This window comes from Zeus faber (assembly GCF_960531495.2).
Source record: "Zeus faber genome assembly, chromosome: 18".
Lineage (NCBI taxonomy): Eukaryota > Metazoa > Chordata > Actinopteri > Zeiformes > Zeidae > Zeus > Zeus faber.
The window spans coordinates 1,986,378-2,003,877 of NC_137210.1; the positions used below are offsets into that span (position 1 = coordinate 1,986,378).

A 17,500-nucleotide genomic window follows, 5' to 3' on the forward strand; every position below is an offset into this window, starting at 1 on the left:
TAACAAACACGGAGCTCCCAACTGAGAGACTGGGAAGTCGGACACACACGTAGACAGTTAAATAATTCAGATGGTAGACAAGTCTGGTTGACGTACGAAGGCACAGACAGATAATAAACTCGGAAGGCTGCTAGATGGACAAAGCAGGTTGGAGATCACGCATGTTTTTTCACAGGTACTTTCAAACACAAGCACACGCATATCTCTGCCAAACACCCCGCATTCCATGCTAGGAAAAAAAGTCAACTTGCATCTACCGCCAGCCCATTCTCAGTTCAGCGGCTGTGATCTTTTTCCATGGCTCATGATACGATGCAGACCTGGCGCAGGACTCTCGCCCCCTTTGTAAGTGAATATGCATTGTCTCAGGGTAGGCCATTTTGCAAATACTCGCTCTCTTTTGCACACACATACAGGAAGCACACGGACGGATTTGCCATTGGGCGTAATGGATACTGGGCTGACAGATATGAGGTGTGAGAGTTCCCTCATTAGGTATTTCACAATCACCACCTACCACACGCACATCCCGAAAATGAGAGGGTGTGAACACAAAAGACAAACAGATGGTATTGAAAGAAGAAAAGATGCCGTTCATGTTCTTACTTTGGCAGGTACTCCCTCGCTCCTCGTAGCCCGGGTCGCACAGACATTTCCCGATGGGCACCAGCCACTCGCCCTCCGTGCTGCAGTACATGCGGGGCGGCTCCTCCTCCTTGGAGTGATTGACGCATGAGCCCTTCACCTCCACCAGGGACTGCGAGTCCACAGGCACCGTGTCCGGGAAGGAGGCCAGGTTCCGGACGGTGAACGGGCACTTCTTGAAGTACACGCGCACCGACACCAGTGCCACGCAGGCGCCCACGTCCTGGAACGCCAGGTAGAAGCCTTTCCTGGACATGGGCCCTACCTCGCGCACCTCCGTGTTGAGCTTGAGGATGCGGTCACCCAGGTCCATCTGTGTGAAGCTCTCGTCGGCAGCAATGGTGTCGATCTTGGAGAACTGGTGCTCGCGAAAGCGCGCGTCCTGCTCCTCGTCCGTCTCCAGGTACAGGAGGTTGAAGGTCTCCTTGCAGGTGCCCAGCACCAGCGGGATGGAGTTGCAGTCGCGCAGGGTGAACTTCAACTCCACGTAGATCTTCCGCGCTGACCGCCGGGGGATCCAGTTGGTACGCAGCCAGTTGTTCTGGCTGTACTCCATGACGTTGCAGACCTGGAAGGTCCGGATTGGCGTGTAGTGCTCGTCTACGCCGCTGATCTCCTCCCACTGCGAAGATGGAGGGTGGTGGGCACAGCAAAGGGATAGGGGAGAGAGGAAGACGAAGGTGGAAATTAGAAGGAAGGGAGTTATCGCGTCGAGTTGTAGTCATTGCGACTGAATTATTTAGCTAGGGATTGCTCTCTCTGCATACTAAACATCGAGCAAACACTCATGGTGGGAGGAAAAAAACACGACTGCTGCTTTTTTGGAAAAAAAAAAAAAAAAAAAAGTATCAAAAGCAAACTTGCTGTCTTATCTAAAACTCGCCTGTTTAGAGGAAATGTGAAAATATATCACAGGCAAAACCTACAACGTGTGATTATCACCTCGGCCCTCCAAATTTGTTTGTGGGCGTGTAATGGGCGACATTAACAAAGACCGCACAGCGTGCGTGTTTTTCCACCCTCGGACGAGCATTTTTTCACTTCCACAAGTGAATACATTCCAGAGACAACATCGTAGACTTTCTTTCTGCAGAAATACATTTCCACAAAAACGCCTTTAGGTAAACGTGGTCAATCCAAAACCAAAGACAAGAGAAATGAAAAAGGAGGGTGCACTGGAATAACAGACGTTGGTTAAATGTGTAACCAGGGGGGGCAGGCAACCGATTTTATTTTTGTGTCTATCTTACATTTTCCCTCCACTGGGGGAAAGCGATAAAGGGAGAAGAGAGAAGAGAGAGAGAGACGGGTCATTCCATTGATAGCATCACACACTCATTGCGGTCATACACTCTCGGGGTGGGGGGGGGGGCTTTGGCGTGAAATCTCACCACTGATGGAAACAATGCGCTCGTTTGTGAGATGGATATTTCACAAATTTTGGATGGTTGTCAGTGAGTGAACGAGTGAGCGAGTGAGTGAGAGGGATAGAGAGAGCGGAAGAGAGGTGTGAAGCGGAATTATCACCCCATCCACACACACACACGTGCATACAGGTGTGGGGCATTAGAGTGATGCAAGGTGTCAATCTCCGGTAGCTGTCAGACGGACACAAATGACAGCTTGAGAGTCAGGATTGTCAGCTGGTTGTGTGTGTGTGTGTGTGTGTGTCTGTGTGTGTGTGTGTGTGCGTGCGTGCAAGCGTGCGTGCATGTGAGGCATATTGGTAAGCGTCTGATTATTCTAGGCGAGGGAGTTGCCAACAGATGGAAGGGTGACCGCTTTGCTATTCATCAGGGTTAATGAAACACAGAGAGAGAGAGAGTAAATATATATATATATATATATATATATAATGTTATTCTGTGCGTATTTGTTATTTGATACATTTGCATTTAAATTATATTACTTTTAACTATCGCGTATGTTCATCAACTGTGTTCAAGTGTAAGGTGGAGAAAGGGAGTTGGGGGAATGTGAAAGATGGAAATGAAAGAACAAGAAAAGATAAAAGTATCGAGAGAGAGAGAGAGAGAGAGAGAGAGAGAGAGGGAGAGAAATAGAGAATGCTGGCGATGTTTAGTCTCTTCCATCGCACTTTCCTTGGAAACCACTTCATTCATCACAAGCGCGGTCAAAGACTTCTACGTGGCCTCAACAAAACAGTAGACAGAGCAGAGACTAAATATAGAAAGCCGAGCCCGAGAGGGTGAATCGTTGGAAGTAGGACAGGGGTTTCGGTGGCCCGGGTTGTCTGTTGATATGCCCTCCATTCAACCAAAGATTGTTGTTGGCAGCGATGCCGTAGAGAAGAACAATTTCCCGCTTTGTCAAGGAACCAAGGTTTTGGACCCAGAATTTATTTGTACACCTTCACACATCCAATGAATGTGGAGGGGCTGTGGGCGTTTTTCCCCAATTCATATCATCGGCAACCGTCTAGTGACTCAAATAAGAACAAATGACATTGATATCCCAAAGAACAATACAGAGAACAGGAAGAACCCTCTTCCAACAATCATCCAAGTCAAGGGAGTCAAGGGAGTCAAGGGAGTAAAGGGAGTCAAGGGAGTCAAGTCATGTTAACCTATTCCTACCGGGGAGGATTTGTTAGGATATATATATATATATATATATATATATATATATATATATATATATATATATATATATATATATATATATATATATATAATATATATATATATATAATTATATATATATATATATATATAATTTATTTATTTATTTATTTTTTTCAACAACCGATATAACGGCAGTGGACAGCTAGGTGGGCGGAGCCGAGAGACAGAAACTACCTGTAACTTAATGTAGAAGAAAGTGCTTGCAAATGAGAGAATGATGGTGGTGAGACTGAACAAAGGGTGATGTTATTTTACCCAAGTTGAGAACAAAATAGAGTGCATGTTGTGTGGATTGAAGCTGTCTTACCACAGTTATACTAGTGTGATTCAGAGTAAGTGCAGCTTCGGTACCGAAGTAATCAACTGAAAGAAACGGGTTAAAAGCCCCATCTCACACACACTCAGGAGGAGCCCTGTCATGACACAATAAACTGATGTCTACAACCTATCGTCGCCTGTGTTTCTGTGCTGCCACACGCCACTTGGGTGGTGTGTGGCAGGCGGAACTACCACAATGGCCATCACCCACAGGGCGGCGTAGCGCAGGAGGTAGAGTGGGTAGAGAGCCGAAGGAAGTGTCCTTGAGCAAGGCACTGAACCCCTAACTGCTCGCGTTGAGCAGGTGTGTGCCTTGCATGGTTTCCACGCCATCGACGTATGGATGGGTGACTCTAAGGCAGGTATTGTGAAGCGCTTTGACTGGTTGAAAGATTGGAAATGCACTATATAAGATGCAGTCCATTTACCTTCGCTAATATATGTATTTATCTGTTTTTCATTCCATCATGTGCTTTCAGTGATGGGAGGCAGAGTCCAATGCAGGCGATGGCTCTCTCTTTTTCAAACTCTCGTCGGGAGTAATACTAAAGCAGGCTGCCAGGACAACTCAGCACAAACATATGCAAGGTCCAAAATGAAATCCAGGTGTATGCGTGTGTACTGTACATGTGCGTGTTGCATATGTGTGAGTAACTGTGCTTTTGCAGTTTGCCTATCCCATTCCAGAGAGAATGACTCGGACGTAGCAACGCCTGCCAAGCAAATGAGGCCGTCTCCTCTGATGCGAGGATTCCAAACCACCAGAGAGTAGCATCTATTTCATGCTTCTATCCTCCCCTGCCATGAATGACATCATTATGGTGGACTCCTAAGGCCTGAAATCGCTTTCTCAATTTTTCTGTTATTTTTTGCAAGCGGGGATGGGGGGGCCGTTGGGTAATATGACTTTTCTCTCGTAACTCTACGTCTCTCTCCAATCCAGACCCACTTATTCTTCTTAGCAGTCCTTGTATTCCACCTCTTGATCTTTAAAAAAATGTACATAGTTGACCAGCGTTGTGTGACAAATTGTCTTCAGCTATGTTATACTTAGTTGATTTCATTCAAATTAAACACACCCATGCATACACACACACACACACACACAGGCATTGCAGGTTAGTTCTGGCAGCATTTAGTGTTTTACTGAGAGAGAATGAACAGCCAGACAGAGACTTAATGAGATAGTTGTAATAACATTATGATCCAGCTGCAGCTCACCTTACACAAGAAGTGCCCTATGGTGTTATCAAACCCTTCACACAGACACACACACACACACACAAACACACAAACACACGCCTGAAAAAACACATAATTTACCCACACACACACTAAAGCATAAGTAATTGTTGTTGCAGCCCAATTGTCCATTTTCATACACAATGTTCTTGTTGAGACTTTTGAGATTTGCTTCCGGACAAATCCATTTATTCGAAAATGAGTTTCGGTAAGTGTGTGTCTGTGTGTTGAAAGGAATGACCAAACAGCAGAGATAAAGAGCAGGGGAAGGGAAGACGGCCAAATCTGTAGTAGCCAAGGTCCTCGGTCTTAACATGGAAGTCAAGTTAAGTTCCGTCTAATTGATGTATAACAGAATTCAGACCCTTACACCTGACCTTGAGACGTTTGCTCCCGCGACCCTATGACCCCCGAGGCCCTGGACTTCCAAGCTCACAGCTGGGGGAGGGTTTTTTTCAATTTTTTGTGTTAAATTGCCACTGGCTGCTGAAGGGGAGGGTGGCGAGGGGGTGTTGAGGGTTGAGGTGGGTGTATTGGTGGTGGGGTGTAGACATGTCCAGCTCTCTGATCTGTGCTAGGTGGAGGACAGTAGAAGCGCAGCAAGGGTAATGTGACACCCCCCACCCACCACTACCCCAAAACAAACCACTCAGGGGCATTTCTCTGAAGCACGAAGCAGCGTACCCAAACCACAAAGAGGCCAACTTCAAACGGTTGCTCCAGGTCGACGGGGGTCAACAACAAGTGCACTGTGCACCGAGATTGGGTATGGGATTGGATGCAAAGCCTACAAGTCCACAACGAAAGAAAGTTTTGTCCTCTTTTAAGAGTACTGCTGTCATTTCCTGAGAAAAAATCAAATTTAATTTAATCTTTCTCATTTAGGTCATTGTTAAGTTCAGAGATATGTGTTAAATGAGTATGACATGGAAGTGAAATGTCCAGGTTAAGTAAACTAAAGATTCTTAGGAAAACCGTATTCAAGGATTTGGTTATCTGGGGTACCATTTCTTGTATTGATGAATTGTAGACATTCTTCTAGGCACTTCTAAAACCTTTGAGGAACATAAAAATTTTTTATAGTACCCCATGGGTTCTTGGAAGAGCCCAATAGCGTGTCAAGGAGGTACTCAACCTTAACAATGTAGTTTTGCTTTTTCAAGAGCCATAGCAGCTTTGGAGGTTCTCCATTTTAGGGATTCCTACTGTAGGTTTTGTAATAAAAGTATTTTTTTGAGGGCCGTAGTTGCTGAATAATAGAGAGAAAAGGACTCGAAATTAAAATTGGGAAACTGTATCTTACCACAAATTTTACTATACCACGGGTCATGTTTGCCATACCAGGGGATTAAACTGAATGAAAATCCCTCCCTGAGTGTGTTAGGGGCGTTACTAAAGGCGGCAGGTCAACGAGCCAAGGACACTTGAGCTGTCACTGATCAGATTTGTTTCTCATGGAGGCATCATGTTCCTGTGTATTAAGACACAAATCACGGGAGAGGGAGGGCTGCGTCTATACTATATGTGTGTGTGTGTGTGTGTGTGTGTGTGTGTGTGTGTGTGTGTGTGTGTGTGTGTGTGTGTGTGTGTGTGTGTGTGTGTGTGTGTGTGTGTGTGTGTCACTGTCCCCTCTTCTCCTTAAACCCTTGTGGGGAGCTGAACGAGGGAGGGCGTAACCAGAGCGTTTCACAACAAGTGTACAGCTATCTTAAATGTCCAGTGGGGTGGCGGGTTCGACAACTGCAGCGCTTGAGTCAGGGGGCTTTTCATTGGCTGGCCCTTTCGAGGAGGAAAGCATATCATGCGCTTTCATACCTACGCCCCCCTCTAACCCCCTTAACCCCTGTCGCCTCTCTAGCCTAGCCATGCTAATCCTTGTTTATGGATGCATTTTTCTCAGCTCTTTCCTTCTCTCTGTTCCCCGCCATATGCACTGTATTGCCCTCTCTTCTATTGCAGCTGGTGAGCTTTTGTTTTGGGGGGGGGTGGGCTTTTGAATGTCAAACTTGCATATGGGTAAACAGAGAGAGAGAAAGAGAGAGAGAGGACCATGACCAAACCCTTTGAGTGGTTGGGCCATTTAAAGTAATGGAGACCCTCCAGTTTCAGGCCTTGGAACTGGAGGATGTGGGTGAGCACTGTGTGAGAGAGTGGAGAAGTTGTGTTTGGAATCAAACACATCACAGCAGGAATCCGCATTGCCGTCTGTCAGTCTGGGTATGTCTTAAAGTTTACGTCTTCTCATACACAGTACAGTTTCTTAGAACTCCGGACAGATTACAATGATGTCCACTCAGGCGCAGGTAGTAACATCCATTCTTCGTCACCGCGTATTTAACGTACTGCAGTGGAAAAATACTGAACTAATCCCATGTCCGCTCATAACCCCATATCTGTTTTACTGACAAACAGGAACATTATGTACTGCTAGCCTGTTGTCGAGTAGGTCACAATTACGTCCGTTAAGCCGAGATGTTGAAACTGCTGCAACAATTGCAACTGCCTTTGTGACACCCTCACAGTAATGGTCCATGTGACCTTCGTGAAATAAGCCCCCGAGCCGGCTGGTTAGGGGGAGATGCTTTTTGCTGTTACTCTGTGACATATAAAGTGCTTCTCCCTGATTGCGATATTCTATACAATAAACTTAGTAAGTTAAAGTTTTTGTATTTTCTGTTTAACCATAACTATCTCATCCCACGCATCGACCACCACCTGAGTGGCTGGAATTTCCACAACAGTACTCTGTATAAGGAGTCACTGGAGTACAAACATTTATTAAGTGTGTGCTTGGCATCATTTTTTTTTATGGTCACAGAGCTCACCTACGATAACTTAAGACAGTTTTTGGAGGCACTGTGAAAGATCACGCTGGGAAAACACACACTGGTCATGGAATTCTGTGGCTGCCAAGGCCTAATGTCATCTGACATGACAATTATATCAGCCTTTATTTTTATCTAAAAGCAGAATTGCCATATACATTGACACATATATTCCTCGTGACTTTCAGAGGCTGGCAGGGAAACATGATTGAATTTTTTCTCAGCAGAGCAACAATGTACCATTATTGCATGATGGGAAAGTGGAATCTTCCGTAATGGATCATTTAGTGTAAAGCTCGAGGAAGTCCAACACGCACTCCTCAGAATTTAGTTGGGCCAGCGATATTATCTTTAAACAGCTGTGAGTCGTGAAATGAAACATCACATCTTGCATCTTGTTGTTCATTATAGCCAGCCCTACCAATAGTTGGATGGGTCGATAAAGACAAATCTAGATTGAATACACACACACACACGCGCACTCACAAACACTCACCCAAATGCACACTCAAGAGGCTGTTTGGTCTGTAGAGAAACAAAGTACTTTGGTTTAACCGAGCGAAGAGCTCAGCATCCCATACGTTCATTCTGTAGCCGTCAGCTATGTTTGTGTGTGTGTGTGTGTGTGTGTGCGCGCATGTGTGCGTGGGTGTGTGTGTGTGTGTGTGTGTGTGTGTGTGTGTGTGTGTGTGTGTGTGTGCACGCGTGTGTGTGTGTGCGCATGTGTGTGTGTGTGTGTGTCTTCAGTGTCACAGCCACATTGTGAGAAATCATTTTGCAAGCGCCGCCCTGTGCTTATCGGAGTGCAGTCAGCAGATGACGTGAGTAATTACAAATGATTCACCTTGAGGACTTGATCATCAGCGATCTTTCTCACTCTCTTTCTATCTCTCTCTCTCTCTCTCTCTCTCTCTCTCTTTCTCTCTCTTCACAAGGCATTGTCATTTGAGGACATTGGACATTGTCTCTCGCATTCCTCCAGCATTTTACTCGCTCTGCGTGACAAGAGTGTTCCTCTGTGAAGTTGTTTGAAAGCTGATACATTGAGCCTCGGTTCTCAGTTTACCGTACGCACACACACACGCACGCACGCACGCACACACACACACACACACACACACACACACACACATAAGCACAAATGCATATATCTACCCACAAATACACAGCATTATTGAATTTTCTTCCCATCGTGGCAGCCAAAAAAACCTTTTCCAAAACGCTCCACTAGCGATTGTCCCTGAGACTGAATGCGCGTTAAGCAGCCGACTGTTTTTCCTTGAGGTCATTTTCATTTTTCTTAGCCCCCACCTCAGTTCAATCCCCTCGTAAAGTAAATCTTCGCATCGCGGCCACGCCAGCGGTGTATACGGGCAGAGGAAACCAGGTTTGGCAGCTCCATGGAACAAATGAGTGGATTACCTTAAGCTGCTGCCAAGGAGTAATTCTAACACTTAATAAAGTCTGGAGGGGAAAAAAAAGAGATCGGTGCTTGTGTGTGTGTGTGTGTGTGTGTGTGTGTGTGTGTGTGTGTGTGTGTGTGTGTGTGTGTGTGTGTGTGTGTGTGTGTTCGTGAACATGTAGGTGTTCGTCTAGCCAGACCTGCCCCTGGGACCCGGTAGTAACAAGTTAGGCAAATAAACACTTTGAGAGAAACCCCTCTGAGGTGCTCCGGTAACTGCGAGCGACTGATAGATGAGCTGGGCTGGGCCTGGGGTTTTGTCAGGGGCTGGGGAGCTTTTCCCAGACTGAACTACCATGTGACATTGCTAAATGTCGGTGAATAAAAACTGGTTTGCAGGACTATAACTGAATTCTTGTTATTCTTCTGCAACTAAAAAGCGATAATTTTTGGATTCATGGCTGTGCATTTCCTTAACAGGATATGTTATTTGTTTTTTTCAACACAGACCTTTTTAAAATGTTGGTTCCATTAATTTAGAGTGATCCATAGCACATCCTTGCTGAATGTTCTACTACTGAAAAATTTGCTGCACTGAGGTTCACACTGTGCTTAAACACATTGTGCAATTTTTTGAGGAAAAGCAATAAACCTTAAAAACTTTAAAATCTCCTTTTTGGAAATGGAAAACTCATATGATCATGAACAGTTAATACAATTAACCGAAAAATGATGGGAACCAATATTTTGATCAGGCCTGGGTTGAAAAGTGCCATCCTTTAAGTGGTTTTGAATCATCAATACTGGTTCAGTGTTTTAGTAGCAAGTACAAACATTTATTAGGTGTGTGCTTGGCATCATTTTTTTTTATGGTCACAGAGCTCACCTACGATAACTTAAGACAGTTTTTGGAGGCACTGTGAAAGATCACGCTGGGAAAACACACACTGGTCATGGAATTCTGTGGCTGCCAAGGCCTAATGTCATCTGACATGTCAATGATATCGGGCTTTATTTTTATCTAAAAGCAAAATTGCCATATACAGTATATTGACACATATATTCCTTGTGACCTTGCTGGCAAGGAAACATGATTGATTTTTTTCTTAATACAATTAACCAATAAATGATGGTAACCAATATTTTGATCAGGCCTGGGTTGAAAAATGCCATCCTTTAAGTGGTTTTGAATCATCAAAACACTGATGATTACTAAACACTGGGTCAGTGTTTTAGTAGCAATAAAAAAACGCTGTACTGGCCGACCCAGAGAGCCCTGTCTCTCCGGGCTTTATCGAAGTTCCCCTGTAGACCTTATTCTGGGGTTAACACCCTCTTAATACCATGACCTGTCTTTGATGACACGCACGCACACACACACGCACGCACGCACGCACGCACGCACGCACGCACACACACACACACACACACCCACTCCCTGAGAAAAACACAGAACACATCTTCAAGCACGTTGAGCATAAGTCAAGAGTGACCAAACCCGTCCCCTTTAACCTGTAACCCATATACTGAGAGACAAGGACCCGAACTTGAAATGAATCCACGGTCCAGAGTTCCACAAGAGAAAGAGAGGAAAGTCAGAGACGGAGGGTAGTGAAGGATGAAAATGTAAACTTTTTTTTACAGTTTTCGTCAACATTTTCTTGGGGGGGGCGGGGCATTTCATTGTTGTTGTACGGTGTTCACACTCACCCCGTGCAAAGGGTAGGACATCCATCCCAACTCCCCTTGGCTTGCTTTGGAGTCCAACAGGTTGACTGTGAGGAGGAGAGGAGCGAGGGAGGAAGAGAGAGAGAGAGCAGAAAAAAAGAAAATATATGTGAGTGTCTGAGAGTCCTTGTTAGCCCCAATTATCCCATCCATAATCCCACAGGAGGCCCCCGGAGATCAGCAAATGGAGCACCCCGATCCCAATGTATTTACCCAGCTGCCGTGCAAGCACATATGTAGGCCCCAGCACACATGCAAACTCGTACAGAAAAACATGCACGTACAAAGAGACGCACACAAACACTGTTCACCCCTATCTTCATGGTCTTCCCAAACAGCTGAGTTCTGCTGTGTGTGCCCCGTCTGTGATGAGAGTCAATAGCAGAGGTTGCCATTGGCGAGGCAATCAGGGGAGTACAGCCGTCTGAAGTCCTCAAAAGGAAGCGCTGTTACCAGGGTTAAATTAAGACTTTGCATCTCAATATGCAATATGCCAGAACTGGGTACAGAAACTATTATTTGTGGTTGGGGGGCTGTGTGTTTGGAAGACGTCTTTCATGGACCATGCTGGGACCAAGCAGGACCGTCGCTTATAAAAGGCCCTGAGGAATTGGATTTCAAACCCATATGTTGATGAAACACATGCACTTAAAGGCGAGAGCTCTCGCCAATCTGGCGAAATGGCGAGAGCTTTGAACGCTAAGATTTTCTCACTTCTGTTGGAGGCGGAAGCGCAAGTATTCCGGCAAGAATTGCAAATTTCCAAACGGCAAGGAATGAAGCAGGATATAACGGATAAAGCTCTCATGTCTTCAGACTTTATTGCTGGGAAAGTATAATAACAGAGGAGACAGAGCACTCTAACAGTTTCTAATGGGAAAATATCAATGCTAAAGATGGCGGCACCAACAGCAGGGCACAATGGCACAATGTTTTTTTCTGTGACATGTAACACTCTGTGTTGTTTCCAACTGGTTGGCACATATGAACATTAAATGTTAATGGATATACGCACGACACAACGACTGCCCATTCAAATGTGTATGGTATATATATTGTCTTTTTAACCGTACAACATACTGCCCTAGCTGGGACTGTTACCAAAACAATTCCTGAGTGGACACACTTTGGAAAAACCCAGCAGAACAATCATGAAAACTCGTCGAGCTGGTGAGACAAGGATGTCCATCTCGTAATGGAAGAATTAAATAATGCAACTATTTTAAGATTCAAAAAGAATTGTGTCACGCTTTCCATAACATCAAAGGTTTTCCTCTCATTCTGGACAATAACGCAGAGCTCACATCTTCTTTAACAGGTGTTAGGATCATTTAATAGTATTATCGTTCCTATTCGTAAGAATGGAATATTTTGTCCTTGTCTGTGGAACTTGGAGCTGTAGAATGATTCGGTCTTTATATCCCTCTAATAGCAAAGCACCCAGCTCTATAGTACACACACACACACACACACACACACACACACACACACACACACACAAAACCCAATCCAGGCATACCAATCCAATCCATGTTCATAAACACGTGCGTGCTCTCACACACACACACACACACACACGCACACACACACACACACACAAACACACACACACACACACACCCACACACACACACACACACACACACACACAAACCAAAACCAATGTCTCCTCAAATGCAGACGGGCCCTGCAGCTGTAACTTCTCACCATGGAAATACGGGGGGGGGGGGTGAAATGTTCTACCCCTTTACTCTGTGCTTTACTACAGTAAACAAGAAGGAAACGCATCCCCAAAGCAAATCCGAGAGAGGATGTCGTAGGCAACAAGTTTCTGGCCAAACATTCCACTTTTTCAAGGAAGCATGAGCCAGCTTTGCAAGGAAATCAACGTGAGAATACAGATTGATATTACAGCCATATTTCCACCAGGGGGAGTTTAATGGTCCATATGACGTCAGAGAGAAGCAGCAAGAGGCGCACACACACACGCAGACACACACACTGAAAGAGTTAGCAAAATCCTGGGTTCAATAAGCCGCTAAATTGCAACTCACCTGAGTCGTAACCAAGCCAAGCCAAGCGGCTGCCTCTGCGACAGTCGAGGGATTGCTATTAGGGCCTTAATAAAGCTATCTGTTCATGTCAGATAATATTGGCTCCGCAACCAGGCCCATTGCTTCCAATTTACATTTCTCAACGAGCCAAGCCTGCTCCTCAAATTGAGCGGGGGAATTTGAGAGGAGAAAATTAGACAGCTCTCATATCGCAGGAGGAAAAAAATGGAGAGGGGGAGCCCTACAGCTGCATAAGGGCTGGGGAAATCAGCACCAGCCTGCACACATGCACACACTGACACACACACACACACACACACACACACACACACACACACACACACACACACACACACACACACACACACACACATATGCACAGTGGCACATCGAAACAGCAGCTTACGCAAAAATGTACATGATTCCACCAACAAATATTTGCAGATGTGCAACAGTGTATACAACCCGGGGACAGAAATAAACTCATGCACACACACACACACATTCATCTACAGCTTAAGATACTTGCAAGCCCCATCGTCAAGTGTCTCTGCAGAGAATTTCCCACAAACACGAACGTGTTACGGCTTTGTGTGAGTCAACTTTCTATACGGGAATAAGCCTACTGTACAAGCTTTCGACTTATAGAAACAGGTGAATCTATACACCAAACGTGTCACAAACATGCAGGCAGACAGACAATTATCAGCAGCTGTGTTGGGTGGGGGCTTAGTATGTCAACTGATGTTCGTGTTTTGTCCATTGGGTCTTTCAACAAGGGCAGGGCTCCGCTCTGATCTCACTGAGTGCGCACGTCCTTGCCCTCCCTTGATGCCTACATGAGTAATCTGACTATAAGATAAGAAGGGAACAGGAAAAAAAAAACAGTGGAAATATACAATGGCTATTCTGTATTCCACATTACTGAGGTCTGCTGGTTTTGTTGGAGGCGTTAGAGACAGAAGTGGTGTCCATTCATGATAATGACATCATTTAACATGCAGCGGGGAAGAGTTCTGAGAGTTAGAAAGCACCATCTTGAAATAGAATAGAATAGAATAGAACATAACTTTATGGATATGTTGTCCCAGTTCCAAAGTGTAATTTTCAAAAAAATATTTAAGTCAATTAACTAATAAAGTAAGAATCAGAACCTATAAACATTATATACATATATATATTCTTTAAATACTATATTTATTATATTCTTTAAATACTATATATATATATATATATATATATATATATATACATATATATATATATATACATATATATATATATATATATATACATATATATATACATATATATATATATATACATATATATATATGTATATATATATATATACATATATATATATATATATATATATATATATATATATATATATATATATATATATATATATATATATATATATATATCAGAACCTATAAACATTATATACATATATATATTCTTTAAATACTATATTTATTATATTCTTTAAATACTATATTTATTATATATATATATATATATATATATATATAATGTAGTATTTAAAGAATATATATATGTATATAATGTTTATAGGTTCTGATTCTTACTTATATATATATATATATAAAGAATTGGAGAGACCTATAAACATTATATATAGTATGGGTGGGTGATGGGCTTTTTATACTGTGGATGTACTGTACATACACCGATCAGCCACAACATTAAAACTACCTGCCATAACTGTGTAGGTCCCCCTTGTGCCACCAAAACAGCTCTGACCTGTCGAGGCATGGACTCCACAAGACCTCTGAAGGTGTCCTGTGACATCTGGCAGCAAGACGTGAGCAGCAGATCCTTTAAGTCCTAAGTTGTGAGGTTGGGCCCCCATGGTTTGAGCTTATTGTTCCAACACATCCTACAGATACTTGATCAGATTGAGATCTGGGGAGTTTGGAGGCCAAGTCAACACGTTGTACTCTTTGTCATGTTCCTTAAATGTTCCTTGTGTGACGCACACACACCCGGTTATCCACATGATGTAAAAGAAAATGTGATTCATCAGACCAGGCCACCTTCTTCCATTGTTCCATGGTCCAGTTCTGACACTCACATGCCCAATGTAGGTACTTTCGGCGGTGGACAGGGGTCAGCATGGGCACTCTGACTGGTCTGTGTCTACGCAGCCCAATACGCAGCAAGCTGTGATGCACTGTGTGTCCTGACACCTTTCTATCATAGCCAGCATTAACTTTTTCATCATTTTGTGCTACAGTAGCTCTTCTACAGTAGCTCTTTGCTCCCCATGCACATCAAAATGCCTTGCATGACGCCCATAACCCTGTCGCCCGTTCACCGATTTTCCTTCCTTGGACCACTTTTGGTAGGTACTAACCACTGCATACCGGGAACACTTCACAAGACATTTTGCTTTGGAGACACTCCGACCCAGTCGTCTAGCCATCAAAATTTGGCGAAAATTTTTCAAAGTCGCTCAGATCCCTACGCTTGCCTATTTTTCCTGCTACCAACACATCCACTCAAAAACTGATGCTACCCCTTGACAGGTGCCATTGGAAGGAGATGATGAGCAATGTTACCCACTTCACCTGTCAGTGGTTTTAATGTTGTGGATGATCGTGTATATATATATATATATATATATATATATATATATATATATATATATATATACACACACACACACACACACACACACACACACATACACACAGTATACGTATATGTATATACACTATATAAAGCCGATCACCCACAAGCAGAGCTCTATTTTTAAAAGGATGTAATGTAGTCACATTTCCAGGTACCATCGCTCACAGATCATTCCAATACCAGCGGGGCTGCTGCCCAAGGCTCCCCAGGGCCTCGGCTTCCCCTGGTCGGCTAAAAATACCAAGGCCGCCCGGCGCCTTGTAGCAGTCCACCACAGGCAAGGGCAAGGGCATTTTGGCATCACACATATTTCTCAAAATGAAAATGCAGCTTCGACTTTGAGCTCAACGCAACTTGAGGCTTTTCTGCAAAAGCTTCGACTCAAGCCAGATTTTTCACAAAAATTGTGTTGTCGCAAAATCACTCGCCGAAAGGAATGAATGATGCTCATCTGAATTTGCTTCACAATATTTATCGAGGTAGGATAGAAGATAGATAGATTTCAATTGAAAAACTGGCAAATTCGATTTTGGGCTGGATTTATTTATAAATGTGTTTATTTATTTTCACAGTTGACGATTTGTATTGATTTATATATTTTTTTATACGTTTTATATATGTGACCTTTAATATATTAGGTTTTTTTGGCCTAACATTGGGTTGTTCTCTGGCCAAGGTTGACACAGAAATTAATATAATGTGCATCTATAGAGGCCTTATTTTATTACACTGTATAAGAAAATATATTATTGGAGTCCACAATTGACTCGAAGGCCTCTTTTATTTATTTATTTCTTTATTTTTACAATTCACCTCCTCTAGAGAACCGAAACAATCCGCTTACACTTGGTTTTCTTACCATTAAATTAAATTGGGCCGTAATAGAGAATAATGTATTTATTTATTTAACTGGTAATATATTTATTTCACGTATTTACTGATTCATGTACGTATCAATTGAATTATATCTTCATTAAGTTGTTTATTTATTTCATTTATGTCTTTATTTACTTCTTTATTTATTAGTGTAATTATTGAGTTGTTTATGTATAAGTTTATTAAATTCACGTACTTAACCTTTTTTTTTTTTTTTCATAAAAAAAAATGTCCTGCTGCCTATGGTCGAGGGTCCAAATTGTTGTACGTATATCGGTGAACAATCGATATCAGATCGTTATCATTCGGAAGTCCTGCTTTTTCGGATTTGGCCCTCTAAAAGTGAGGCGAGGAAGGAGTTTTTACAACTGGTTCGACCGCCAGAGGAAACAGTGGCCCATTCGTGAAAAAAAAAAGAAACTAATAATGATGAAAAATAATGATAATAGTAATAATGATAAGAATAAGATGAAGAAGATAACGAAAAAAAGGAAAAGGATAACTACTATGCGCATTAAAATATGGCGCAGTCGGCCTCCATTCGCACTCAAATATAGTAGTAGTATAATACAGTATAATATTCGGCGCGTTTTGCCGAACACACATAGGTGACAAGTCTTCTATTAAGGGCCGAGCTTTTAACTATTTGATAGTCATATGTGTGTGCCTGAGACCACCGAATAAGTTGTTTTTAGGGTGAATCCAAGTCCCCTTGTCATTGATCTGCGTCCCCATCCTCCCAGGTATTACGCATTTCGTAGAACGTTTTTTTTGTATAACCTTCTTTATACATATACCGTATACATAAGTACTTAAGAGTCACTCAAATGTCATTGCTCTCTGAAATGCTCTGAAAGCGTTTGATTGCAAAGTATCAATCCAAAGAACCACGTATCTACCCCCCCCCCCCCCACACACACACACACATATTTTACACACACGTATACGTGTATATATATATAGATAGATAGATAGATAGATAGATAGATAGATATATATATATAGATAGACAGACAGATAGATAGATAGATAGATAGATAGATAGATAGATAGATAGATAGATAGATAGATAGATAGATAGATAGATAGATATAGATATAGATA

General features: G+C 42.9%; 1 protein-coding gene across 2 annotated transcripts in view; it reads right to left on the reverse strand.

The window, feature by feature from the left end:
* The window catches only part of epha3 (eph receptor A3), a 126,234-nt gene that overhangs the window by 106,673 nt on the left and 2,061 nt on the right, over positions 1-17,500 (reverse strand). For both annotated transcript variants that reach the window (XM_080019184.1, XM_080019185.1), the window contains exons 2-3: positions 10,788-10,852; positions 607-1,267 (exon numbers count right to left, since the gene is read on the reverse strand). In XM_080019184.1, the coding sequence (XP_079875310.1) occupies positions 607-1,267; positions 10,788-10,852 (726 nt within the window). The remainder of the gene's footprint in view (positions 1-606; positions 1,268-10,787; positions 10,853-17,500) is intronic.